This window comes from Saccopteryx leptura, chromosome 1, assembly GCF_036850995.1.
Source record: "Saccopteryx leptura isolate mSacLep1 chromosome 1, mSacLep1_pri_phased_curated, whole genome shotgun sequence".
Taxonomy (NCBI): Eukaryota; Metazoa; Chordata; class Mammalia; order Chiroptera; family Emballonuridae; genus Saccopteryx; species Saccopteryx leptura.
This window is the reverse complement of record NC_089503.1, coordinates 55,796,104-55,823,150: the sequence shown is the minus strand read 5'-3', so window position 1 is coordinate 55,823,150 and position 27,047 is coordinate 55,796,104. Positions and strand designations below refer to the sequence as shown.

Here is a 27,047-nt window from a genome sequence, read left to right as displayed (position 1 = left end):
TAAAAAGCTCACAGGTATTTCCTTAAATGATTTCAGCTAAATTCCCATTATGCATCTAAATTAGCCACTTATAGTTAATAGCTGTGAGGCCTCCTTTGTTCCAGCAAGCTGAATTAGTTGATCTTTCAACTGAAATTTCAGGCACTTGTATGTGCTCTTCTGGGGTAGTTGTCACATTTTTATTTTTCTGGGTCTCAATGATTTTGCCACTATACTTTGGTTTTCAGATTTACTTTTGCTATTTGATGATAAGTGTAATTTATTCTTTATAAAATAAATGACGTTAATCTTCTTTTTATGTTTAAGAGTAGTTACCAGTTTGTTGGTATGCTTTCCATATGAAAGAATGTAACACTTGATTGTGCTGTGCTTTGCAACTCATTTTTCCTTTTGTGGCACTTATATTTGTCTTTGTTAATGATGGTGCCACAGGTTGGGTTTCCTTTAAATTAAACACTACCTCAATCACAGACATGGAAGTCACAAATTTCTGTAGCTTTGAACCTACTTTTTATCTTGCTGCCAGGACAGTTACTCAGATAGTGTTGGGAAACAATCCACACTTTCCTGGGAAAAGTCTTGGGCACAAGCCAAATTTTTCCCAGACATCAGATGCTATGGGCATGTGGAAAAGGGTAAAGTGGAAGGCAAGATGTGTTCTTATTTTTCCTAGTTCCTGATTTTTTTCCCTAGAATATAAAGTCTTTATTTCTTGAAGAAGCAGAAAATGCATCAATGATTTTTTTCTCTTTTTCTTTTCTTTTTATTAGATTTATGCTATTTTCTTATTAAAATTAGTGGGGTGACATTGGTTAATTAAATTGTATAGGTTTCAAATGTACAGTTTCATAAAACATCATCTGAATATTGTGTTGTATGCCCACTAGCCAAAGCAAAATCTTCTTCTATCACTATATATTTGACCCCCCTCTTTACCTTTTGCTACCCGCAGTCTCCATTTCCTCTGGTAACTACCATACTGTCATCTGTGTCTATAAGTTTTCATTTGTTTTTCTTGTTTGTTCATTTGTTGCTTTCAGTTTTATATCTCACACATGAGTGAAATAAGATGGTTCTTAACTTTTTCTGTATTACTTAGTATTTGACTTTGCATTGAAATGCAGAAATACTATAGGCTTGATCATAGAATGAGTTTTGCAAGATTTGCAGATGAGTAAGTGAAAAGAATTCTGTAAAGGCCATAAATGTTCCCTAATGTCTAGATTCCGGAAAGCTCTCAGAATAGTGCCTTAACAACCTCTGTAAAAGGACAAGATAACCAAGAACATTCTTTTGCTTTTTGTAAAATGCTTTGCTGAGCACTCTTTCCCTAGATTGTTCCAATGATAACTGAAAGCCTGTTTCATTTCTGTAAAACTGCTTCGGCTAGGTGTTCACCCTCTCCCCTGGCTTCTTTTTGCCTTTAAAAGCAAACTCCTGAGTTCATTCAGGGCCAAATGATTTGGTAACTATAGGCCCCATGTGGCCACTGGCATTTAAATTAAAGACTCCTTAATTTGGCTACTTAATTGTGTGGCAAAATGTTTGTTTCCTCGCTGTCCAATTATAACATTTTGGAGGCCCCAGAGAGATTGTGTCCTCTGAACACATTTGGCTTCTGCCACCCATGGACAACTGGCCTCCTCTGCTTAACTGCCAGGAATGGAAACCCAGCAGGAGAGGCACCACCTGAGACATTCCAGGGCCCCGCTGGTCTTTTCTGTCTGGCTGAAAGTCAGCTATGGACAATCAGCATGCCCATCCACCCATTTGAAGTCATCTGACAGAGGTGAGTAGAGCAAATTTGCAATCTGCTCAATTTGTAACTTGCTTGTGGCTAGCTGTCTTTCACCTATTGTGATCGAGGATTGGACGCAATCACACTCACACTAATGGGCTCTTCAGGGCCAAGACATTGGTGGAAAGTGAGTGTGCTCTCAAGGAAGACACCAGTGGGGACTGAGTTAAGTCTTGTCTTGGACTTCCCAGGACACATCTGTTTGTGCTGTCTGTTCTTGCCAAGATCTTATTATTTGCTTTTGCTTTGTTATTCTGTCATTATACTGAAAACCCCTGAGTGAATGGTGTGTGAATGAGGAGCTCTGTTGCCTGCATCTGAGTTTCCAGTTTGTGGCTCCATGGTGAATAACCAAGGAGCCCAAGTGGGCCCCAGCCTGTGGTTCTTTGATGATCTTCATATGGCTTAGGGTGGTATCAGACACTCTCTGATCCAAGTCAGGGCTTTATACCAACCCACCAATGCTAAAGAGTTGCTTAAGTTCCTGCAAGGGTCACAGCCTGGTGAGCACCTGAGTGGCTTCTCATGGGGCACCCCTTTCCCCTGTATGTCAAACTTTGTGTGAAAGCTCTCTGTCCTTTGGTTCTCCAGGGGTTAACCCAATGGGGGACATTTTAGAGAGTTGGCACAAACCTCGGTTCTTGATCCCTTTTGTGATCTTGGGAAGCTCATTTGTGCTAATATTGTTTGTAACAATAGGGGAAGGGCAAAGTAAGAGCCAAACTTCCCTTGATTGTATGCTTAAGAATTTCAAAATTGGATTCTCTAATAATTATAGTGTAGAATTAAGCAGGGGGAAACTTCAAACTCTTTGTGAATTAGAGTAGCCCTCCTTTAGTAGCCAACACAGGGCACATTAGATGCTAGAGATGTCAGAGCTTTATAGAGTATAATAGCTAAGCCCCAGGGTCTCCCAGACCAGTTTCCCTACATAGATCAGTGGAGGGCCCTGGTAGAAAATCCCCCTCCCTGGAGAAAGGCTGTGCCATCAGGGACAGTCATCATGTTTTACTAGCAACAGCCCCAAAATCAAGAAAGAAGATCCCTGTCTCACAGATTGTTGAGGAGGAGTCTGAATGACCTCCTCCATACCCTTCTTCTTCATCAGCTCCACCCACATCGGAGCCTAGAACCACTGTCAAGGCAAACTAGGAGGCAAGAAAAGAGAAAGGAAGCAGAATTCCTCTTACTGTTGAGAGAAGCCCCACCAGCGAGGGAAGGGAAAGGGAAGAGGCCTTTCTTGTGTATGTCCCTTTCTCATCTGGTGACTTGTATAATTAGAAGGCTCAGAATCTTCCTTTCTCAGAGAAGCCTCAGGCCTTAACAGGACTATTAGAATCTGTATTGTACCCACATTGCCTCACTTGGGACAATTGTCAGCAGCTCCTAGTTACCTTGTTCACTGCCAAAGAAAGGGAAAGAATCAAAACTGAGGTGAGAAAAGCTGCAACGTTAGGAATGAATGGGTTTGAGGAGGATAACTGAGACCACCTAGAGAAGGTGTTCCTCGTTAGCTGGGCTAAATGGGACCTTAACACCACCGCGGGATGGGAAGCTTTGAACATTTTTCACCAGTTTCTGTTAGTTGGGATCAGGGAAGCTGCTATGAAACCCATGGATTTGTCTAAAGTGTCAGAAGTTGATCAAGATCCTCAGGAGACTCATGTGGCTTTCTTGGAAAGACTGCAGGAAGCCTACAAGGTCTAGAGGTATATAGAAAGAGGCTTCAGAAAATGCTAGGACAGTTAGCTTTCATGTCACAGTCTGCTCCAGATATTAGGAGGAAGCTACAAAAATTAAAAGACTTCCCAGGGATAGTAATTCCCCAACTGTTAGAGATAGCTCAGAAAGTTTACAATAATAAAGACACCTTAGAGAAGAAACAAACTGAGAAAATGACTAAGGTAGTTGTAGCTGTTTTAGAACATCAGAATAAAAAGAAAGGGAAGCTAAAAAGGGAATAACTTTCCATACTAAGAGACTATTAGAAGCTAGTATTCTTGTTCCTTGTCAATCCCCATGGAATACCCCTTTACTGACTGTTCAGAAGCCAGGCACCAGAGACTATCGTCGAGTCCAGGACTTATGGGAAGTAAATAAGCATGTTATTCCCCTAGCCCCTGTAAGTCAGACATTTTTGCCTTCTAGTAAAGTGACCCAGAAGCAGGCATCTCGGGACAACTAACCTGGACCAGATTATCACAGAGTTTCAAGAATTCACCGACCCTTGTTGACAAGGCACTATCAAGACCTACTTGCCTTCCACCAGTAACATCCAGAATACATGCTTCAGAAACAGAGGTAAGCTGCTGGACAGCCACTAAGGGTCTTTTACATACACTGCAGACTCTGGGGTACTAAGTATCAGCTAAAAAGGCACAACTCTGCACTTCTAAGATAACCAATCTAGGCTACCACATAGAGGTGGAGAAGTGTACTCTCTCCTCCAGCTGTATAGAAGCAATCTTCAGATCGCAACCCCCACCACCAAGAGACAATTTCGAGAATTTCTCGGAACAATTAGATACTGCAGGTTGTGGATCTGTAGGTTTGCAGAGATAGCGAAGCCTTTGTACTCTTGCATGATAGGAATCCAAGAACTAATTTGGACAGATAAGGAACAAGAGGCTTTTGAAACCTTCAAAAAGGCCCTCACTAAGGTTCCTGCTCTGACTCTGCCTGACATTACAAAACTTTTCCAGCCATTTGTTCATAAGAGCAAAGGCATCATGAAAGGGGTCTTAAACCCAGATGCTAGGGCCATGGCGCAGGCCTGTTAGTTACCTCTCCAAGAGGTAAGATCCTGTTGCATCTGGATGGCCAAACTGTTTCAGAGCCATAGCAGCCATTGCCATACTAGTAAGAAAGGCAAATAAATTGACTATAGGGCAAGAACTGTTCTTAACAGCCTCCATGCAGGAGAGACTTTGTTTAAGGGGACTCCAGGAAGGTAGATGTCTAAAGCTGGAATCACACAGTATCAAGCCCTGCTCATCGATCAGCCTTGCATCAAGTTTGTTTAGATGCAAGCCATCAACTCAGCAAGCCTGATTCCTGACGAGGATCCTAGCATCCCCTTGCATGATTGCTCTGAGGTAGTACACAATGTTCAAACTTCAAGGCTGGACCTCACTAATAAACCCCTAGCTGAGGTAAAAGAACAGCTATCTATTCACAGATAGTAGCAGTTTTGTCTTAGACAGGGTTTGACATGCAGGAGAAGCTGTAGTGACTCTTGATAAGATCATCTGGGCCCAAGCCTTGCCCCACAGGACCTTGGCTCAGCAGGCAGAACTTATCACTCTCACCTAGGTGTTAAGGTGGATCAAAGGAAAGAAGATCAACATTTATACTGACAGTAGGTATGCTTTTGCTACCTACTGCTTATGTTCATGTAGCAATCTATAAAGAGAGAGGATTTCTGACATCTGCTAGACATTAAAAAGAAAAAAGAAATTTTAGCCTTACTGGAAGACATTTGGTTACTAGAGACTACAGCCCTTATTCATTGCCCAGGGCACCAGAAAAGAAACTCACTAGAGGCAAGAGGAAATCAGGCCACTGATCAAGCAGCAAAAGAAGTAACCCTAAAACCAGTAAGACCTTTAGAAATTTTAGTGACTTTACCAGAATGCTTGTTGCCAGAGTCTCCTTTTTATAACCAACTAGAAGAAGATTTTGCTAATAAGAAAGAAATGTATAAAATTAAAGGAGGATAGCTAGAACGGACAGATAAGAGACTTTTCTTACCTGAAGCCCTAGGCAGAGAGATTATCAGCCAGCTACATTGAGCTACCCATCTAGGCCAAACTAAGCTAATAGAATTATTTAAGAAAAATTACTATCTTCCAGGCTTAGAATCTATTATGGAAAACATAGTGTCCAAGTGTTTAGTCTGTACTCAAGTAAACACTAAGCAAAGCAGAGAAGTTGTAAAAGGAAATTGGAAAAGAGGAGCTTTCCCAGGAGAACATGAGGAGATAGATTTTACTAAAGTAAAACCACCAGCACAGGGATATAAGAACCTATTAGTTTTTATTGACACCTTTTCAGGATAGGTAGAAGCTTTTCCTACTAGAAATGAAACCACAGTAATAGTTGTTAAGAAATTGCTATATGAAATTATTCCCAGATTTAGCTTGCCCATTTTTTTTTTTCTGAAGCTGGAAACCGGGAGAAACAGACTCCCGCATGCGCCCGACCGGGATCCACCTGGCACATCGCCAAGGGGCGACGCTCTGCCCACCAGGGGGCGATGCTCTGCCCCTCCGGGGCGTCGCTCTGCCGTGACCAGAGCCACTCTAGCGCCTGGGGCAGAGGCCAAGGAGCCATCCCCAGCACGCTCCAATGGAGCCTCGGCTGCGGGAGGGGAAGAGAGAGACAGAGAGGAAGGAGGGGGGGGGGTAGAGAAGCAAATGGGCGCCTCTCCTATGTGCCCTGGCCAGGAATCGAACCCGGGTCCCCCGCACACCAGGCCGATGCTCTACCGCTGAGCCAACCGGCCAGGGCCTTTAGCTTGCCCATTAATATTAGATCTAATAATGGGCTTGCATTGGTATCCAAGATCTCACAGCTAGTAGAAAAGCACTTAATATTAATTAGAAATTACATTGTGCTTATAGACCTCAGAGTTCAGGACAGGTCAAAAGAATGAACCAAACTCTGAAAGAAGTCTTAACTAAATTCATTTTAGAAATGGGTGAAAACTGGGCCAACTTACTCCCCCTAGTTCTACAGAAAGCTAAATATACCCCCTACCAAGAAGGATTTACCCTGTATGAAATTGTATTAGGCAGGGCAACACCCCTTCTCCCTAAGCTCCCTTAGCAACCCCCCTCATAAATGATGCAGATGGATCCCAGCCACCCCTGTAAGTTGACCCTGAAAAAGACGACATGCCCTACTCAAGCCACAAACCAGAAGCTGGCTCGTGTACTTGCGACAGAAGCCTGAGGAACCTCACTGTGGGACTCCTTAAAATTGAACTTTGGGAAGGGAGGGAAACTAAGGTCAAAGAAAAGCCAGACCAAGTCATCTTAAGGTTTAATACATGTGCTGCTATGAGTCATATAGAAAAGAGTGTAGGTCCCTTTGCTAGGATAGAAGCTACAAGATAAATAAAAAATATATTTATGCTCATAACTACCCCTGTACAGTAACCTGTAAATGTTAGTCATGTGTCCAATAGGCTACTTAGGTGAAGGACAGCCCCCAAAAAAGTACATTTTGAAAGAAAATTGCTTATTGCTAGCTTGGTTGTCACTAAAAGTTAAGGTTTTTAGAAATTAAGAGTTCTGACTAATTAGAAAGGAATTGCATAGTTTTAATAATGAAAAGTATAAGGTATAGAGATAATTTTGAAAAAAAAGGGGAGAAATTAAGTTGTTATTAAAAGCTAGTTATTTCTGAATAGATAAGAAAGTTTATAAAAGTTGAGGCTTTATATAAGTTGCAGAAGGTTTATGCAGGTTGTAGGAGGTTTGTATAAAGAAAAAAAAACAGGTTTAAAGAACAGAATGAGCCTCTATTATATATTCTAGTATATGTTATGCCTCACATTTATTTGTGTAGAGGAAATAGTTTTACAAAATTGAAAAGGCTTACACTTACTTTCCCTTCAACAAGGTAGCTTGTATGTAGCATTAAGAGAAACTTGTTGCTTCTATGCTAATAATTCTAAAATAATTAATAAAAATTTATCTGTGTTCAAGAAAAACATAGAAAAAAGATGAAAAAAATTGAACAGTTGGAAAACTGGTATCAGAAAATGTTTAATTAATCACTTTGGCTAACAACCCTATTGTCTGTGGCAATTGGTCCTCTTACTTTAATATTGTCTTGTCTAATATTAGAAACCTGTTTCATCAATTTTATAGCAAGGTTTGCTCAAGAAAGTGTAAACTCTATTAAAATAATGACAACCAGAGGGCAATATACAATTATCCAAGACAATAGCAATGAAACTAAACCAAGGATTTGATTAAAAATTAAGTAAAACTAGTAGGGAATGAAATGTAGAAACACCATATCCCTGACCATAGATTGAGTTTTGCAAGATTTGCAGATGAGTAAATGAAACGAGTTCTGTAAAGGCCATAAATGTTCCCTAATGTCTATATTCCAGAAAGCCCTCAGAATACTGCCTTAACAACCTCTATAAAAGGCTAAGATAACCAAGCACATTCTTTTGCTTTTTGTAAAATGCTTCACTGAGCACTCTCTCCCTAGATTTTTCCAATGATACCTGAAAGCCTGTTTCGCTTCTGAAAAACTGCTTTGGCTAGGTGTTCACCCTCTCCCTTGGCTTCTTTTTGCCTTTAAAAGCAAACCCCTGAGTTCATTCAGGGCTGATTTGGTAACTACAGTCCCCATGCAGTCACTGGTATTTGAATTAAAGACTCCTTGATTTGGCTACTTAATTGTGTGGCAAAATGTTTGTTTCCTCACTGTCCATCTATAACAGCATGATAGTCTCAAGATCAATCCATGTTTTCACAAATGGCAGTATTTCATCTTATAGCTGAATACTTTTCTAATATATATATACACAACAGCTAGTATCCAGTCTCAAAACTTTCTGGTTGAATTTACAGATTCTACACTCCCTACAGTTTCAACAACCCTTATTTCACAATGGCTCAAAAGTATGATTTTTACACCAACAGCATTGATATTACCTAGAAGCTTTTAGAAATTCAAAATGTTAGGCCTATATAAGACCTATTGAATTGGAATTGCTACCAGAATTAACCAGGTTTGGGACAGGTCATTGCAATCAAAGTGATGAACTGGACTGAGTGTATAAAAGTGTCTTTGCCTGATCAGATGGTGGCGCAGTAAATAGAGCATCAGACTGCAACACGTAGAACCCACGTTCAAAAATCTGAGGTCTCAGGCTTGAGCATGGGCTCATTCAGCTTCAGTGGGGCTGACTAGCTTGAGCGTGGGGTCGCTGTCTTGAGCATGGGATCAATGAACAACTAAGAAGACTAAGGAGCTGCAACAAAGTATTGATGCTTCTCATCTCTCTCCCTTTTGTCTGTCTGTCCCTATTTGTCCTTCTCTCTGACTCTCTCTCTGTTTCTGTCACAAAAAAGAGTATCTTTAATTTGGAAATACTGGTATTCTGAGAAGGCAGGGGAGTCCTGTTCATGAAGCTGCCTTAACATTCTCCTAGTCCTAGCAGTTTTTATAGGGTTCAGGTAAAAAAGTAAAAAAAAAAGTAAAAAGTCCATGCAGTAAGTCACATAACAATGTGCAGGAGGTGGAGGCTTCGCTGTAAAACATCTCTTCTTCAAGTTCTTTTTATGTAGCACAGGCCTAATCAGCATTGTCTATCTGGCATCCTTAGTAAATCTTCCAGACAGCCAGGGTCAGATGTTTCCTGGGAACAGCTGGGACCTGGCACCTCTGGGACCATCTGCCTTTGTGAATTATCTGTGAAAAGACTCTCTGTTTTCTTACAATACAAAGTAAAGATTTGAGATTGGTGAACTGAGTTTCTAATTAATACATAGGCTCTAACATTTCACAGTAATTCCTGTGGCTAGGCTTTCACAAACAACTATTGTGATTTAAACTCCCCTAATTGTCAGGTTCCTCCCCAATGTAAGCTTTTCCTGACATTCTTGGGAAGGTAAACTTTCATTACATTTCAAATTAAAGGCCAGGGAGCCATTAAGAGGGAGTATCAGGCAGATTAATAAAATGACCAACTTTTTTTACAATGAAAAGGAGGACAAAAATAAATTGAAGAAAACAATATTGTAAATTTAAAAAAACCCATTTTATTCATTGCAACAATAATACACTATATTATAAATTCATAATAAAAAACATTTGTAATATTTTATATTGTAATTATACTTACATGCCTATTAATTTTTAATAATAATTGTAAGAAAAATTACTCATTTAGATACAAATATGTCACATCACACACAATGGATCAACTCTGCATCAATCAAATACGGACATTTACAGATTAGTCTTCCAATATCAAAAAGGAGAACATGTAGGAAGACACTTTTTAAGGGAGGATGGAACTTACAAAAGAAGGACTGTCCTCCTTAAAGGAGGATGATTGGTCACCTTAATAAGTGTTTTCTATCTCTTACATATCTCTTATTCATTACAACTAAAAGCTACTACTACCAAAGCCAAATTTCTAACTTATGGGCTCCCCTATCAGAATCTGTATTTTTAACAATAAAGTTGATTTGTATGTATGTTACATTTTGAGAAACACTGCTGTATTTTAAAGACATATTTTTCCTTCTCTGTGGCTGAATCATTAATAAGTCACTTATTTACTTTCTTAATATCAATGTAAAAAAGAAAAACTTTCAAACCTGTAAGAATTTTTATGAGCTCATTTGAGCTAAATTGCTGACAATTTGCAGGAAAGCAAAGTCTCAATGGATTGAAAAAGTGCTCCAGAAAATGGCAGTTTCACCACCTATTTTAAACATTAGAATCAAAGGGAAATACGTAAGGGGGTTACCGTTATCCCTCACCATATCATGGTTCACTTTTTATGGTTTCACTGTATTGTGGATTTTTAGACTGTATATATCTAATTTTGTCTTGCAGATTTTTAGCTATATCATGGGATTTTGTGGTATATAGGTATTTTTACATATTTATTAGAAAATGTTTAAGATCTTAGGAAGTGTTTATGAGAGTGTGGGAAAGGTTAATAGCAGAATGGAAAAAGGTTTATGAGTATGGGGAGGGTTTATAAAGCCTTAAAATATATATAAATAATAAAATAAGTAAAAGGTCACTACTTCGTGGATTTTCACCTATCGTAGGTTGCCATTTATGAGCTGGGTCATTCTCCAGGCCTGTAGCATTCCACGAGTCAAAAATTCATAATGTTCCTCAGATATACTGTATATTTTATTCCATAAAATGCACCTGACCATAAGATGCACCTAGAGTTTTAAGGGGGAAAATAAGAAAATAATATTTTGAACCAAATGGTGTGTTAAAATATTTAATAAAATATACCACAATATTTCAACGATGTAAACTCAACAGCAGTATTAACAACCATTATTAACAAATGAGAAGAGACTGATGTTCAAATAAATACTCTTCTAGTTGTCTGAGAACCCCAGGAACTCATCATTGCTAGTGTCAGAATTTAAGAAGCTCAGTTGCTCACAATCACTGGTATCACTTTCTTCACTATTTTCATATATGATACCATCTTCAGTGCCATCTAAGGCATTGCTAATGCCACATTTTTTGAATGACCATACCGTGGTTTCATTCTTTACTGATTGCCATGATGTTTTTACCCATTCACAAACTTGAGTGATAGTGGGTCTCTTCATTCATCTAGTTGGTGTCAGATCATGATTACCAGCTGCCATTCACTTGTTCCACTCTTCTCACATAAAGACTTAAAATGGTTTGTTGATGGAAACATTGAGAAGTTGTAACTGGCTGGTAAGACCTCCAGGAATTACAGTTAGATAAGTCTTCACTTCTTTAAAGTTTGTGTTTTTTTTTTGTGTGTGTGTGTGTGTGTGGTTTTGCTAATAAGTGCTCTAAACTGGTCAAGCACTAATAGGGCAGCAAGTGACATCAGCACTTCACACAGAGCTCAGCAACTGCAGCACAGTCCTCCACCATGCAGCACGCTTCTCATGTCTGCCCTCGAAGATGCTAGATGAATGTGCTCACACAACATTGCCCACCTTCCCTCCTGCACTGCATGCAACTGTAGAAACCAGAATCAGGAGATCACTAAGCAGATGCCGGGGTTCCGCACACCGCCATGTTGGGTATGATTACACTTCTGCTGGCGCTCATTCTACATATGTTTACCATGTTTACTGGCACAGTGCCCTGCAGCAGCTAAAAAAAATGAACATTCACTCCATAAGACACACGGCATTTCCCCCACCACTTTTGGGGGATAAAAGTGCATCTTATGGAGCAAAAAAATACGGTATGTATCAGAACCTTAGAACCTTACATCTTGATGTTGATGATGTCCAAAGTATCCAGCAGCTGTATGATCTGTGCCCACTAAAATGGAGGGGATCTGGGCAGAAAAATTCACTTTAAGTTTACTAATTTTTTTGCCCCCATTAAGACAAAGATGTTCATCTGGAATGCTCTGACGCTGGCACAGAAGAATCATTTAACTTGGCATTTTAATGATTTCATAACAGAACCAAAGAACTCAAGGCACTAACACAGCCTTGGAGACTACTTGAATTATCCTCTTGTTAGGTCACTAAAGGAGGGGCGCACAAGCCTGGTGATTTTTTAAGTTTATTTATGCATCTGTGATCAGATGGGATAAGATCCTAGTAGCATCAGCAGCAGCAAGAGGATGAAAAGCCTCAGTCAATATAGGACTGAGTTTGGGCATATTTCTTGCAGCAGGGGGAAAACTTCTATCACATGTGGTGGTTTAACCTGTGGGGAGGTAGAGTGATGGTAAGTAAAAAATGTTCAGATAAATGATGGGGGATGACTAACTGTCAGGATGCCCCAGAGTTGGGGGTGGGATGGTAAGATATCAATCAGAATTGCTCAGGTGGAGGGTCATAGGAACTACCTTGGGTCATGTAAACCTCTCCCTGACTAGATGAGGTTATTGGTAAAGGACTCTTAACCTTAACCTAACACCCCTAAAGAGTGGAACCTAGTCAGGGTCACTGAGTTGAAACTCAGAACACTTCTGGGTGAAAATAAAGATGGTTTCTAAGAGTAAAATTTTGGTTCTTACTATTTAGTATGTCTCAGTGTTTGGTATGCTCAGTCATGGTGATGAAATGAAAAAGAAGTGTGTAGCAAAGTGGCAAAATCTATTACAGATGACCATAGAATGCTTGAAATAGATGAAAAGATAAGAAAAAAGATTAGGGATGAAGCTTTTTAATACTACATGAGTAGAGTTTGAGGAATGTTATTTATGTTGTATTGAAGACTACAGCAGTAGAGATCAGCTGTCAGGATAGTGGCTTACGCACTCATTAGCTCTGGGACTTTGGACAAGTTACACTGGAAAACAAATTTTTTTTTTTCTTTTTGTATTTTTCTGAAGCTGGAAATGGGGAGGCAGTCAGACAGACTCCCGCATGTGCCCGACCGGGATCCACCCGGCACGCCCACCAGGGGGTGATGCTCTGCCCATCTGGGGCGTCACTCTGTTGCAACCAGAGCCATTCTAGCGCCTGAGGCAGAGGCCACAGAGCCATCCTCAGCGCCTGGGCCATCTTTACTCCAATGGAGACTTGGCTGCGGGAGGGGAAAAGAGAGACAGAAAGGAAGGAGAGGGGGAGGGGTAGAGAAGCAGATGGGTGCTTCTCCTGTGTGCCCTGGCCAGGGATTGAACCCGGGACTCCTGCATGCCAGGCCGACGCTTTACCACTGAGCCAACCGGCCAGGGCCGAGAACAAAATTTTTGTTGCATCCACAAAAACACTTGTTCTTACCTAATTCAAGTGTGCTGATCTCAAATCTGACATTAGTTTTTCCTCTTTAAGCTATAGTTTTTTTTTGCAATTCAAGATTTTAGGTTTTCATCATATTGTAAAATTTTCAACATTTAGTTTAACATAATCAAGTAGAATGTTTTCTTGGGCATCATCTTTGTGAAAATATAATAACTTATATAACGCAGTAAATACACTAATACACTAAAAATATGATTGCATTAGAATTTGTCTACAGTTTCAAAATAGAACATAATAAAACACTTATTTTAATCATAAAATTTCTGCAAAACTTATTTAAATTCTATTCAGGCAAAAATTTGTGTTTGCAGCTCTTGCTTTTGTGTACTTGAGGACAATCTCATTTGATGCTCCAGCAGTAGTCTGCTCATCACTAACAGCTCCAAGATTTTCAGGAAACTTATCAAGGTGACTGTTCAGGAAGTGAATCTTAATGCTCATATTACGTCCAATGTCACAGAAAGCCAATAGCATCCTTTGAACCAGAAGTTCACAGTTTTCTGCTTTTTTGTTGCCACGGCCATGCTGCTCTCTCCTCCTTATTCATTTTCCTGGAAAATTCTTAGTCAAGTATGAGGGTTCGAATTTGAGGTCCATTGAATACACCTACTTTTATCTTCTTGAAAGACAAGGCAGGAAAAGCAGAAATAATGTTGAAAGCATTCACTTTCTCTATTCAAAGCCTGAACAAATGAACAAACTGCTTCATTAAGCCAAGTTTGATGTGAAGTGGGGGAAAAATTATCCTGTCTCAAGTAACTACAGGTTCATTCACAATATTTTGCATCCCTACTTCCAGAGCTTCACATTTCAGCCACTCCTTCTGTGTCCAGTGTTTCTCCCGAGCTCAGCTGTCCTACAAACACAGAAAGCAAGGATATTTTGTGAAACCTATCTGTTTTCCTAACAGGAAATTTACCATTTTAAGATCCACACAAATGATCCAGTTATGCTCCTCATACTTCAGAAAGTCGAGGACAATTTTTATGTCATTATAATCTCACAGATGAGTTGAATAACCAATTGAAACTGCTGCATAAGCATTACCATTGTGTAGGAGAACACATTTCAGACTCCATTTAGAGCTGTCAAGAAATAGCCGCCATTCTGTTGGACTGTATGTGATAACCCCTTGCTGGCTGAGAAGACTGCTGATATCATGACAGTAAACTAAGTGTTTGTCTTCGGAAAAAAAGTCCACAAAAATTTGTTCACACTTCCTGAAATGGGATACTTTAACTGACTGGTGAAGTACATTCCTTTCTTGAAGCCTGGAGGCTAATAACTCGGCTGCTTTCTTTGATAGGCCCAAATCTCTTACTAAGTCATTCAATTCGGGTTGGCTTAACTGCTGAAGAGTTAATGACTGCTTGGCATCAGAAGAATACCCTTCAGATTCTACAACCATTTCCTCATTCATCTTATCAAAATATATTTGATCACCATGTTCACTTTCTTCATCCTTAGAAGAAATAAAACCATAGAAAACTGGAACCGGGAGTGTCTCAGAGTGTGGGATAGGTTGTATTGCTGAAGGAATATTAGAATATGCGATCATATGCTGTTTTTTCTTGCCGATGCCCTTTGTATGAATCAGAAAGAAATAACAGCCACAGCTGTGGTCCTTAGGTTCACGCCAAACCATAGAAATACCAAAAGGCATTCCTTTGCGTTTTCCTTTTGTCCAGTCACAAGCATTTCCTCACAATTATGACACACAATATGAGGAGCCCAATTCTTGTCTTGATTGCCAAGGGGAACTTGAAAATAGGCAATATATGTATGTATCACAAATGATGAAATACTGCACCTTTGATGTTGAAGTGTGTAACGGCCACATGTATAACAGAAGGTGTCAGGACTGTTTTTACATTTACGCCTACTCAAAGAAGCCATGATTAAATCTTAAAACAAAATAAGAGGGTGTTTTTATCAGATAATTTTTTTACAATTAAAAACAACTACAATTATGTAAAAGTGATGTTTGTGAAACATTAATTGCCTTGTGGTTATGTTCAATCCAAGAATCATTGCCCTTTAATTACAATTTAAAAACCAGTGCATGCCATTAACTGTAACAAAAATAAATTAAAATTGCATAAAAACTGGAGCATATACCCAAAAACGGATTTCAGATTTTGAATCAGCAATACAGCAGTATATAGAAACAGTTCTAAAACCTTATGCAACAGCAAATGAAAAAATAAAATACTGTTCCCCAGTGTTCTTTAACCTCTGTGACTCAGTTTAACATTTGTTAAACAATTTTAATAACTTTATCTACTGTCATGGTGCTAAGTGATATAATAAATGTAAACCTCTTTAATTACTGCTTGACAATGTTTAGGTATTATTAATATTGTAGTTGAAATATTAGATAAAAATATGTTCTATTAAGGTTATATCCTCCCGCCTACAAGTAGAGAAAGAAATCTTGGGTGGAAAGAATGAGATGATTAGGACAGCAGTATGTAAGCAGACACACAATAAAAGCCATAAGGAGGGAGTAGAAAGTGTTACACTGAAGGACTATCCCCCTCACTTGGCCAGATATTAGTATTTATCTTTCTATTTTAGAATCAAGACAATGGGAAAAAAATTCTGACACAGTGAGTTATTAGGCCTCACACAATATCCCTTGGTAATAAGAAGTCTGAAATGAGGAAATTGAGTTTTGTGTGGCCAGCTGAATCAACATTTGTCCAGGGAAGTGAGGCTAGTACATTACATATATTATTTCAAAAACAGGTTAAGAAAGATTGTACTGACAAAGGTATAATAAAAGGGAAAGAGCAAGTCATATAAAAAGAAAACTTGATAAAGAAATTATTTTAATATTAGTGTTTCATTATAAGAGAGAATATAGTTAATATATATATTCAGAGAAACTCATATATATATATATATATATATATATATATATATTCTAGAAAGCCCGGCGGTCATACAAAATGACTGCTGTTCTAGATATTACAAATTGTAATTAAAATGATTTGTGCAAAGGTGTCTGCTAATTCAAACTGAATTACCCAGGGCAGGCGGCTAGGACGCCCCTTTGCTTACTGCCCCACGGGGTTTCCCCCTTCTACTTGCTTAATTGCTTAAAGTAGAATGCAATGAAGGAAACCACTGGCAGTACATTTCTTAAGAGCCACTGCTAGCTCAATAAATAAAGGTGATTTAAATAATAAAATGTTAATTCACAGGTCAAAGATCTCTTTGTACACAACATTTCTTGTGTAGATCTTTCCATCATTTTTAAGCTCGCCTTGCAGAGGACCATCGATTATTTTTAATTTTACTTCCATTCTTTCACGAACTCTTGAACAGGCAACATAAAGTTGACCGTGTCCAAATGCAGGCTGAGGTAAAAAAATGCCAACATGCTTAAGCGTTTGGCCCTGAGACTTATTGATGGTCATAGCAAAGACAAGTTTTACAGGAAATTGTCCACGTCTCAATTGAAACAGCAACCCTGTTTGAGATGGAGCCAAATCAATTCTTGGAATGACATGTATTTCACCTTTAGAGGAGCCAGTCAAAGACTTATCTATTATGACATTATTTTTCAATTGGAGAACCTCTAGTCTTGTACCATTGCAAAGACCCCTTCTGGTGTTAAGATTTCTTAACAGCATAATAATTGCTCCAATCTTTAACCTCAATTTGTGAGGTGGCATGCCAGAAGGCGGGACTATTTGAATGCCGTGGCAACTTCACCCCATTGGCTAGTACAGTTACACAAGCAACCAATAAGCTATCGGCGACAGACACTTAAGCCGCATATAATAAAGATATATTGAAAATACAGAGTATCTTGGAGTGATTTCTGAAAAACTCCAGTTACTGTGCATAAAAAATAATTTTTAGTTTGTAAGAGCAACTGGAAGAAAGGAGAAAAGAAAGGAGACAGTAAGATTAGTGAGAATCCTTTGAGTTGTGAGACATGCCATGACCAGGGTCCCTGTAGTTTGCCTCATTTTCAGAAAGCCTTTTCCCTGCAGCCACACCCTTCTCAGGATGTCCATTCGGTGAATGGGTGAAGCTGCGAAGTGAATGCATGCCATTCTTACTAGATACAGGAAAAGTCTTTTGAGCAATGCAGCAGAGAGGCTCAGTGTATTGGACAAGACTGTTCAGCTTTTCTCCTTGCCCAGTGCTGCTCTCTCTCTCTTTTTCTCACAAGTGTTAATTCCTAATAAATACTGAGGTCATATAAGAAATTTAATATTGTAACTTGTGACCCAACATTTGGATTTCTGCAGGTTGGGTTCTGCAGCTGTTTGCAAGGCACAACATTGCCCTTTTAAAACTGCCTGCAGAGCCAGCAGCCCTTCTGTGCTGATTATACTGTTTGATAAATCATACTCCTTGCATTGCTGATGAATAATACTCCATAACTATAGTTGTCTAATAGGCCTATTTTTCTTATAGGCCTAACCCTGAAACTAGAACATTGATAAATACTTAATTGCATATTACCCATTGTTCTCAGCTCACAACCTCACTTGCTTGACCACTGAGCCAGCCAGCCATTTAAAGCCCAGTTGTCCCCACCAGTCAGAAAATGAATGAAAGTGGAGCAGTGCGGCGGCGTTCTGGCCATCTCCTCCTTCCCCGGCAGAAGGAAGTGGGTGCTCAGAAGTGGGCTGACACTCTGGGTCACTTTCTCTCTCCTTTCATGGGCCATCATGTTTTTGATTGGAGTTTTAATGTTCTCCCAGCACTTCTTCAGCTATCTGAAATCTTGGCTACAGTCATATTCATGGGTAAGCACTTGCCAGCTATTGCTTAAGGCAGGGGTCCCCAAACTACGGCCCGTGGGCCACATGCGGCCCCCTGAGGCCATTTATCCGGCCCCCGCCACACTTCTGGAAGGGGCACCTCTTTCATTGGTGGTCAGTGAGAGGAGCATAGTTCCCATTGAAATATTGGTCAGTTTGTTGATTTAAATTTACTTGTTCTTTATTTTAAATATTGTATTTGTTCCCGTTTTGTTTTTTTACTTTAAAATAAGATATGTGCAGTGTGCATAAGAATTTGTTCATAGTTTTTTTTATAGTCCGGCCCTCCAACGGTCTGAGGGACAGTGAACTGGCCCCCTGTGTAAAAAGTTTGGGGACCCCTGGCTTAAGGGCAATAGTTTAGGCCCCTCACCTTTCTTACATTCCAGTACATTCATGTACTTTCTTACTTAAGCAAGCAGGATGCTCTTTTCCAATTCTGAGAAATACAATTGGCAGGTTTTATAATTTCATTGTTTTTCATTTTCCACTCTCTTTCTCCTGGCCCTTAGCCATCCTGAAGCAGTGGTGCACCCAGCATATTCTAAGTGCCTGTAGTAATGTTCATTCCATCCACAGGTGAAAAAAATGGAAAGTGAGGATGCCAACAAGAAGTAATATGGAAATATCTTAAACAACAGTTTTATTGTTTTTTTGTCAGTTATTATTTAATATTTCTTTTCATTAATATTTTAAAACTTTCCTATAATATCATCTAGGTTTGTGTACCTTTTTTTTCTTATTTAAGTATTAAATGCATGAAATAATAAGCTACCTTTAAGTATATCTTTTTTGTGTACTTAAAACAGTCATTAGGGTAGAGAACCGGTTGTAAAATTGTATGAATCCCACCACTGCTTTAAATTACCACTCTTATGTTTTATATTTACCAATTAAGAGATACTTCATAAAACTGCAGGCCCCACCTGCTCTCTATAAAAGCAGAACCCCAGGTCTCCCTCTCCACGTACCGCGGGGCCTATATGTGGTCCCTGGTGTGCCGTGTAATTTTAGTAATAAACCTTTTTCCCCTCCAAAGTTTCCTGGTAGTTATTGCTGAAGGCATCTTGGGATCATAATAAGAATCAAGAGGGGCAGTCCAGTCACACCACTGGTTATAGACAGGCTGGCACATAATATCAATAAACATAATAAAAGCTATAAGGATTGTAAATAAGAAAGAAAAAAGCTAGCATTACTTATGGAGGTGTAATTGATGCAAATCAAGTCCAAAAGATTATACAGACTACTTATTGGAAATAAAAGTAACTTTTTCAGAAGACCAAATATAAATTGATTTTGTATTTATATATTGATATTAGTACCAAAGACTTAGAAAAAGATAATTTCTAAGTTCTATTCACATTAGTATACATTAATATCAACCACATAAAAATAATTCTAATTTCAGCTGTATAATATCTTGTAACAGTAAAGTAAAAAACAATATTGAGGAAAAAAAAGACCTTTATTAAGTGAGGTCTGTGTTCTTAGACTGTAAAATCTAGCAATCTAAAAATTTCAGTTTTTCCAAGACTGATCTATAGATTCAATTGCATTCTCAATAAAAGTCTCAATATATATCTTGATGGAAAATAACAAGTTGCTTCTAAAGTTTATAAATAAGTGCAAAATAGTGGGTAATCAAGATATAAGCTAAGATAAAGAATGTATTGGGAAACCATGCTCCATACTAAGTGTTGTGGAACTAGCTAAGTATGGAAATTTGAACCTTGTTATCACTTAATAAATGGTTATTAAACACATAGGTAATGAGCAACTTTGTTCGTGGAGAAGTGGTAAAGACCTTATAATAGAAGAGCCTAGCATCATACAATACATAAGTACCATAGCTCTATATGAATGCCCTAATAAAGCTGAAATTTTAGTATCTCTCTGGGTTGAAGTAGTGATCATGAATTTACTCTCATATGCTCATTTAAGAAAACTATTACATTTGAAAGAAAAGACTGGGAGTGGTGGATAGAAGTAGGGACGCATTTTCACAATTTCCAAAATTATAATCACATGTTCTTGGCACAGCTGTGGTTAAGGGTTGTTTACATTAATTACACATCTGGGGATCCAGTAGATGGTGACACCAATCACAAGTCTTCTACCACAGGGGAAACCAGGCGTACTTATAAGGACAGTGGAAGGATTTAGGTCTTATTATTCACGGAATCAAACATTCTCAAGAACTCAGACCCACCAAGAATCAAAATTGTAGCATCCGTAATATAAATTTGACTTTCAGATAGAGATTGAACTCTTTTCAGGTGAGAAACAAAGCAAAGAGAGCAAGAACTAAAAGCACAGAAATGCAAAGAAAAATTAGAAGAAGGAGGCAATGAAAGGACTGGAAAAGAAATAAAGAATTACACAGTGAAAAGACACAAATTTAGGAAAAACAATATAGAAAGAAATGGCAGCCGAGCAGAATATGAGGATAAGGATGTTAAAAAGTAAATTAATTGGAGCGAGAGGAAGAGAAAGGAAAAAAAATTAAAAAGAAAAAGAAAGGGAAAATTAGAAAGAGAATACAACTTTACTTTCAGTGAAGGAAAACTTAGGCAGAGAAAGAGAAAATAAAACTGGATCATTTGGGAAACAGACTATGAGTAACATGATTAAGCATTCATACTGATGAAATTGGTATATGTGTAAATTTCAGGTAGGTGTTAATTTTTTAATTGTAAATAAATGGTAGGTAGATTTTAGCATAGTTTGTGTTAATATACAAGGGCTAAAGAGAGTAAAATCATTAAAACAATGTACAGTTTATGCAGGAGGGAAAATGGGTGTCATCTTTTTTAGAGGTAAACAATTTTGAAATGTCTGAAATATCATATTCTACTCTAATCTTTCTTAATAATTTTAAGATAACTGATCAGTGGCAGATGGTCAATGCAAATCCACCTAATTCTTGTTGGTGATGAACAGATTTGTGTGGTGCACATTTTTGTTCCAGGATTTGGTGCTACTGGAAAATGTTTCTTGCATGAGAACCAGAAGAGGTACCTCCTTTCTTCCTTGAGGTGTGAGGTTAGAGGATAGATGTGTTGTATTCTGATTGCAATGTTTATGCTCACAAGGGATAACTTTGAAGGATAAAAAAGATAATAGAAACTATTCCGCACTGTTTGCCAGGGTCACCATGGTTGTCTGGAATACCAGTGTTACTGCGGAGCCCATTTTTGTGCTGAAGGGTTTTCCTGGACTGGAGTATGCTCATTCTTGGCTCTCAATTCTATTCTGCCTTGTGTTCTTGGGAGCATTTATTGGTAATGTTACCATTCTCTCTGTCATTTGGTTTGAGTCCTCACTCCACCAGCCCATGTATTTTTTCCTTTCCATCTTGGCACTAAATGACATAGGTATGTCCCTGTCTACATTTCCCACTATATTTTCTGTGCTATGGTTGAATACTCGGAAGATCCAGGCAAGTGACTGCTATGCTCAGCTCTTCTTCATCCATACATTCACATTTCTGGAATCCTCAGTGCTGTTGGCCATGGCCTTTGACCGTTTTGTTGCTATCTGCCGTCCACTGCACTACACCACCATCCTCACCAACAGTGTAATAAGCAAGATTGGTTTGGCCTGCTTGGTAAGAAGCATGGGAGTTGTACTGCCTACACCTTTGTTACTGAGGCAATATCACTACTGCCATGTCAATGTTCTCTCTCATCCCTTCTGTTTGCACCAAGATGTTCTGAAATTATCCTGTTCAGATGCCCGGATCAATAGTATTTATGGACTGTGTATAGTTATTGCCACATTGGGCATGGACTCAGTCTTTATTCTTCTTTCTTACATCCTGATTCTGAATGCTGTGCTGAGAATTGCAGTTCATGAAGAGCGGCTGAAAGCACTCAACACATGTGTATCTCACATCTGTGTTGTGCTCATCTTTTTTGTGCCAGTTATTGGAGTTTCAATTGCCCATCGCTTTGGGAAGCATCTGTCTCCCATAGTCCACATCCTCATGGCTAACATCTACCTGCTCCTTCCTCCAGTGCTTAACCCTATTGTGTACAGTGTGAGGACAAAACAGATTCGTCGAGGAATTCTCCGCAAGTTTGGGCTAAAGAGGAGGTTTTAAGTAACTCTATCTTGCCCTTTTTCCACTGAAAAATCTTGTGGCAACTATTGGAGTAAATGAGAAGTAAAATATTTGGGACTTCTCTGTTTAAATTTCTAATTCTTTCACTTCTTAGATATGTTAACTTGTTTATCACCAATCTTTAGAATTTTCAGAGCCAAATTGTGATTAGCATGAACTTTTTCTATCCCCTAATAACTATGAGAGTTAAAATAAACAATGTATGTAGAATAGATTGTTTTTGAAAGCTGTAAAATTTGTTAACATTACTAAATTATTTTAATGATAATAATAGAAATAATTGTCTTTATAAAAGGTAACTATGTTTATATAATTTCTAATATTTATGATCTAAAACCCAGAAATCAATCTTTCTCTCTCTTTTTGTAATGCTTGCCCATATTTTGTTTTACTTGCCAAAGTATTATAACTATTTATAAAAATATTTCTGATTTTCTGGAGCAAGTTTGGAACTTGAGTTCCTGGCAGAATTTTGAATTGCTACTGTGGCTGTTGGCTATAAACTAAGTCTTCATCTCATCACTGAGCAGTGTTGTCCTGTCTCCCAGTGCTACTGTTGCCTTATCTGCTCTTTTAACTGACCGTCAAATACTGAGGCAGAAACACAGGAGATGCTCAAGAAAGCCCAACAGTGCAGGTATAAATGTCTGGGAAGTAGTGCAGGTTTCCTGGTCAGTACTAAAGCACAGGATTTCATGGCTTAATCTGTGAGTGGGTTGGGAGTTGTGCACAATAACCTACCCCATCTTTCAATAATATTTCCTCCTCTTGTTCTACATGCCTGTGTGGATCTTTAATACTGTAGATAACACATTTCTTTTTTCTCTTTCATTAAGATGACAACATGTGCAATTTTATTGGTGATATTTAATTATTTCATAGATATTTACTTTCCTCTTAGCTGTATTACAAACTTTTTGAGAATAGGGTCATGGCTGCTACACTAACATAAAACTATAGGGCTGGTCTCCCCCAGCTATCGTGAGTACTCATAAAATGGTTGTATGTGTAACTCTTATTGTCTATTTACTCATCTAGTGAAACGAGGCTGAAAACCATTAAATACCGATTGTGGTAATTATCACTTTTAATACTGTGGGTATCTATATACTGGAATTCATGGGTTTTAATGTTAAAATTTTAATGTTTAATAGTAGAGATACATATGCATAAAGATTAACAAAATTAATAGATGCTAACCTTAAAATAGGTAAGTAGAACAATATTTTTATTATTACATAGTAGTCAATATTAATTTAAGATTTGGGGATCAGGAATTGAAGTAGTTGACATTTTGGTTGTGCATTGTGGGTCAAATTCATTGTTACCAGCTGGACAAATTGGGGAAGAAATTGGTGTGCTGAAGCTGGCTTGTATTGGCTTACAAAAGCCAACTGTATATATTTTGTTTCAACTCCATAGTTTGTAACATCACATTAGAATTTGAAATTGGTTATGATGAGAGTATTTAGACAACAGAAATTAGTAAACACTAAATTCCAGGACTTAAATTTTTTTTTTTCTCCTAAATTGGTTGTTAATCATTTATCAGCACACCACTGGACAAGGTATTCCAGGAAAAGGAGATAGCATGAGGATACAAAGTGTAGAAAGAACATGTGTTGTTAACATTCTCCAATCTCCAGGAGAAACTTAAGGCTTGCCCAAACTATCTCGTGTTACCTCAGAAGAGAAAGGACTCTGAGGTGCATTGATGGACATAGACAAGCACTGCCTATGTCACAGTTTAGTACAGAACTTGTGAAAAAGGTTAAGAAGTACAAATTGGTACTTACAAAATAGTCATAGGCATGTCAAGTACAGCATAGGAAATATAGTCAATAATATTTTAATAACTATGTATGGTTCCAGATGGGTACTGGAAATATCAGGGGGAGTATGTTATAAAGATTATGATTGTCTAACCACTGTGCTATACACCTGAAACTAATACAAAATAATAGTAAACATAAACGGTAATTGAAAAATAAAATTTAGAGATTTTTTCAAAAAGAATAAAGAACTTGCAGCCTAGGCTGTTGCAATATTATTATCTGGTTATGGCATACACATTATGCTTACCTCATAAAAATCATTAAGAAGTAATCTTTTAAAAAATATTTTCTAGAAATACATGTGTAGGGTTTCTGTTATTCTTTAGTTAAATGTTTAAAATGATTTATTAAAGATGCTATCTGGGCCTGGACTTTTCTCTCTATAAACTTTAAATTAATGTTTTCAAGAAAGACATAAATTACTGAAATCTGCAGAACACTAATTTTTTTTACAGCTCAAGATGTAATATTCCTAATTTAGGAAAAAGACCAAAATCCAATCCTACAAAAAAATATGCAAAATATAGAGAGGTCACAGAAAAAGAAATAAAAATGATCTTTAAACATATGAAATGATGTTCACTTCACTCAGAAGAATAGATACATAATTAATTTAGTATGGTACTGAGATTCTATTTCTCAGTTATCAGATTGTCAAAAACTGAGAAGTCTGGTAACATACTCTGTTACCAACACTAGAATGGAAATGGTCATTCTTATATATTTTTGAATTTTAGGAAGAGAACCTCTAGAGAAGAAAATTTGTCAATATTTAACAAAATTATGCGTGTTTACTCCTTGATCCATCATTTCCACTTCTAAGACTCTATTCCAAAGATAAACTGCAGAAACAAATTATATTGTACAAGTTTGTTTTAAAAATGATGAGTCATTCATTGTCTTTTCAAAAAAAATTTTTTTTATTTATAGATTTCAGATAGAGAGGAAGGGAGAGAAAGAGAGAGAGAGAGAGAGAGAGAGAGAGAGAGACAGGAACATCAATCGATTCCAGTATGTGTTATGACCAGGATCCAACTGGCAACTTCTGTGCTCAGGTTGACACTCTATCAACTGAGTATATAGCTAGGGCAGGTTGTCTCTTAAATATTAGTTATATTATTCTTTTTTCTCTTTTATTTCCACCATATGTGAGAACTTTCTAATATGTCTCACATGGTAATTATTCTCTGCTCCATTTATCTGGTTTTTTGTTGTTGTTTTTTTAGAGAGATGGAGGGACAGACAAGGATAGACAGACAGAAAAGGAGAGAGATGAGAAGCATCAATTCTTCATTGTGGCACCTTAGTTGTTCATTGATTGCTTTCTCATATGTGTTTTTACCAGGGAGGGTGTGCTCCAGAAAGATGAGTGACCCCTTGCTCAAGCCAGCAACCTTGGACTCAAGCCAGTGACCTTGGGCTTCAAGCTAGTGACCATGAAGTCATGTCTTTGATTCTATGCTCAAGCTGGCAACCTTGTGCTCAAGCTGGTGAGCCTGTACTCTAGCCAGCGACCTCTGGGCTTTGAACCTGGGTCCTTAGCATTCCAGGCCAACACTCTATCCACTGTGCCACTGCCTGGTCAGGGCCATTTGTCTGTCTGTTGGTTTTGGTTTTTTTTTATGTTTTTTAGGTGTCCCACTTTAGATATTAGCACAAGGTTACAAGGTTATTTTAGTGTAGCCTTGTCCTTGTTCAAGTAAATGCCTTGAGGAAAAGTGCTATGATTTCTATTTCCTTGCTGCACTGAAGACTGTGCCCATATTATGTATCAATCCATATACTGATTTAAAAAAATGCACTTTAACAACTAATAAGATGAGTTACAAAAAATTCAGAGTTTAGGTTATAGAATTCAAATAATTTCTGCTGATCAAATAACCAGTGTTCATTATCTTATATATCTTAAGCCATGCCACCTTCCTGTCAACTTTCCTATACCTTCCACATAAACTCTGAATTGGGCTGAATGATGAACTTGTGGTCTTGCAAAGATACCATGTTAAGAAAATGAGATTTTTCCAGATTTCCCACCACACACACTGACCTTATTCTAATTCTGCTCATAATATTAATTAGTAATGAGGTAATTTTAAGTATGGAAGAATACATTTAAATTGTTTTCTGTAGTAAAAAAACCTCATTTTGAAATGAGGTGTTGTCCTATTTGCTTCCCTATCAGTTCAGTCAACAAAGTCTCTTTTTATTTAAAAGAAAAAGAAATGTGACTATGGGTTTCTATGGTTAAGATTTGTGAAAAATAATGAGATTTTAGAGAATGATGTTATCTTAGAAAACAAAGTACAAAATTAGTATTTGATCTTTGAGAGAGAATGAATATAGCAATTAATCATTTAAAATAAGTCTTATTGCAATAGATGAAGGTAGAAAGAAAATAAAAATATCATTAGACAGATTATCAATTGGTTGTCTTGTTCATAATTTGCCTGGGTTATTTCATCTTTTCAGAAAAAAATATTCTTATTACTATTTCTTGACAAATAAGACATTAGGAGAGCAGAATTCCCCAAACCAAATTCATTTGATACAATGTATATTTTAGAATGTCAATGTATTAAATTAATATGTGAAATGCAACTTTCCTCAACTAGATGCATATTTTTCATTGATGGAGAATTTGCTTTCTGAAAATAAGTATACATGGAAATCCAAATCATGGTTAAAAAGCTGTCTGACACCATATATATGATCCCCTTTACCCTTTAGTACCCCACCCCCTCTCCTCTGTAACCACCATACTGTTATCTATATCTATGAGGATTTGTTTGTTTGTTTTTTTTAGTGAGAGATAAAGAGAGAGAGAAAGAAAGAGGGTGACAGACAGAGACAGACAGGAAAGGAGATGAGAAACATTAATTCATAGTTGTTCATTGATTACTTTATCATATGTGCCTTGTCCAGAGAGCTCCAGCCAAGCCAGTGACCCCTTGCTCAAGCCAGTGACCTTAGACATCAAGCCAGCAACCTTTGGGCTCAAGCCAGTGACCATGGGGTCATGTCTAT

General features: G+C 37.9%; 1 protein-coding gene across 1 annotated transcript; it reads left to right on the top strand.

Annotated features, from left to right (window-relative positions):
• Positions 1-20,309: 20,309 nt before the first annotated feature.
• Positions 20,310-22,167, top strand: LOC136388845 (olfactory receptor 51L1-like). Its single transcript, XM_066360653.1, has 2 exons — positions 20,310-20,341; positions 21,213-22,167. The coding sequence occupies exon 2, from the start codon at positions 21,220-21,222 to the stop codon at positions 22,165-22,167; it is 948 nt and encodes a 315-aa protein (XP_066216750.1). The 5' UTR covers positions 20,310-20,341; positions 21,213-21,219.
• Positions 22,168-27,047: the final 4,880 nt, after the last annotated feature.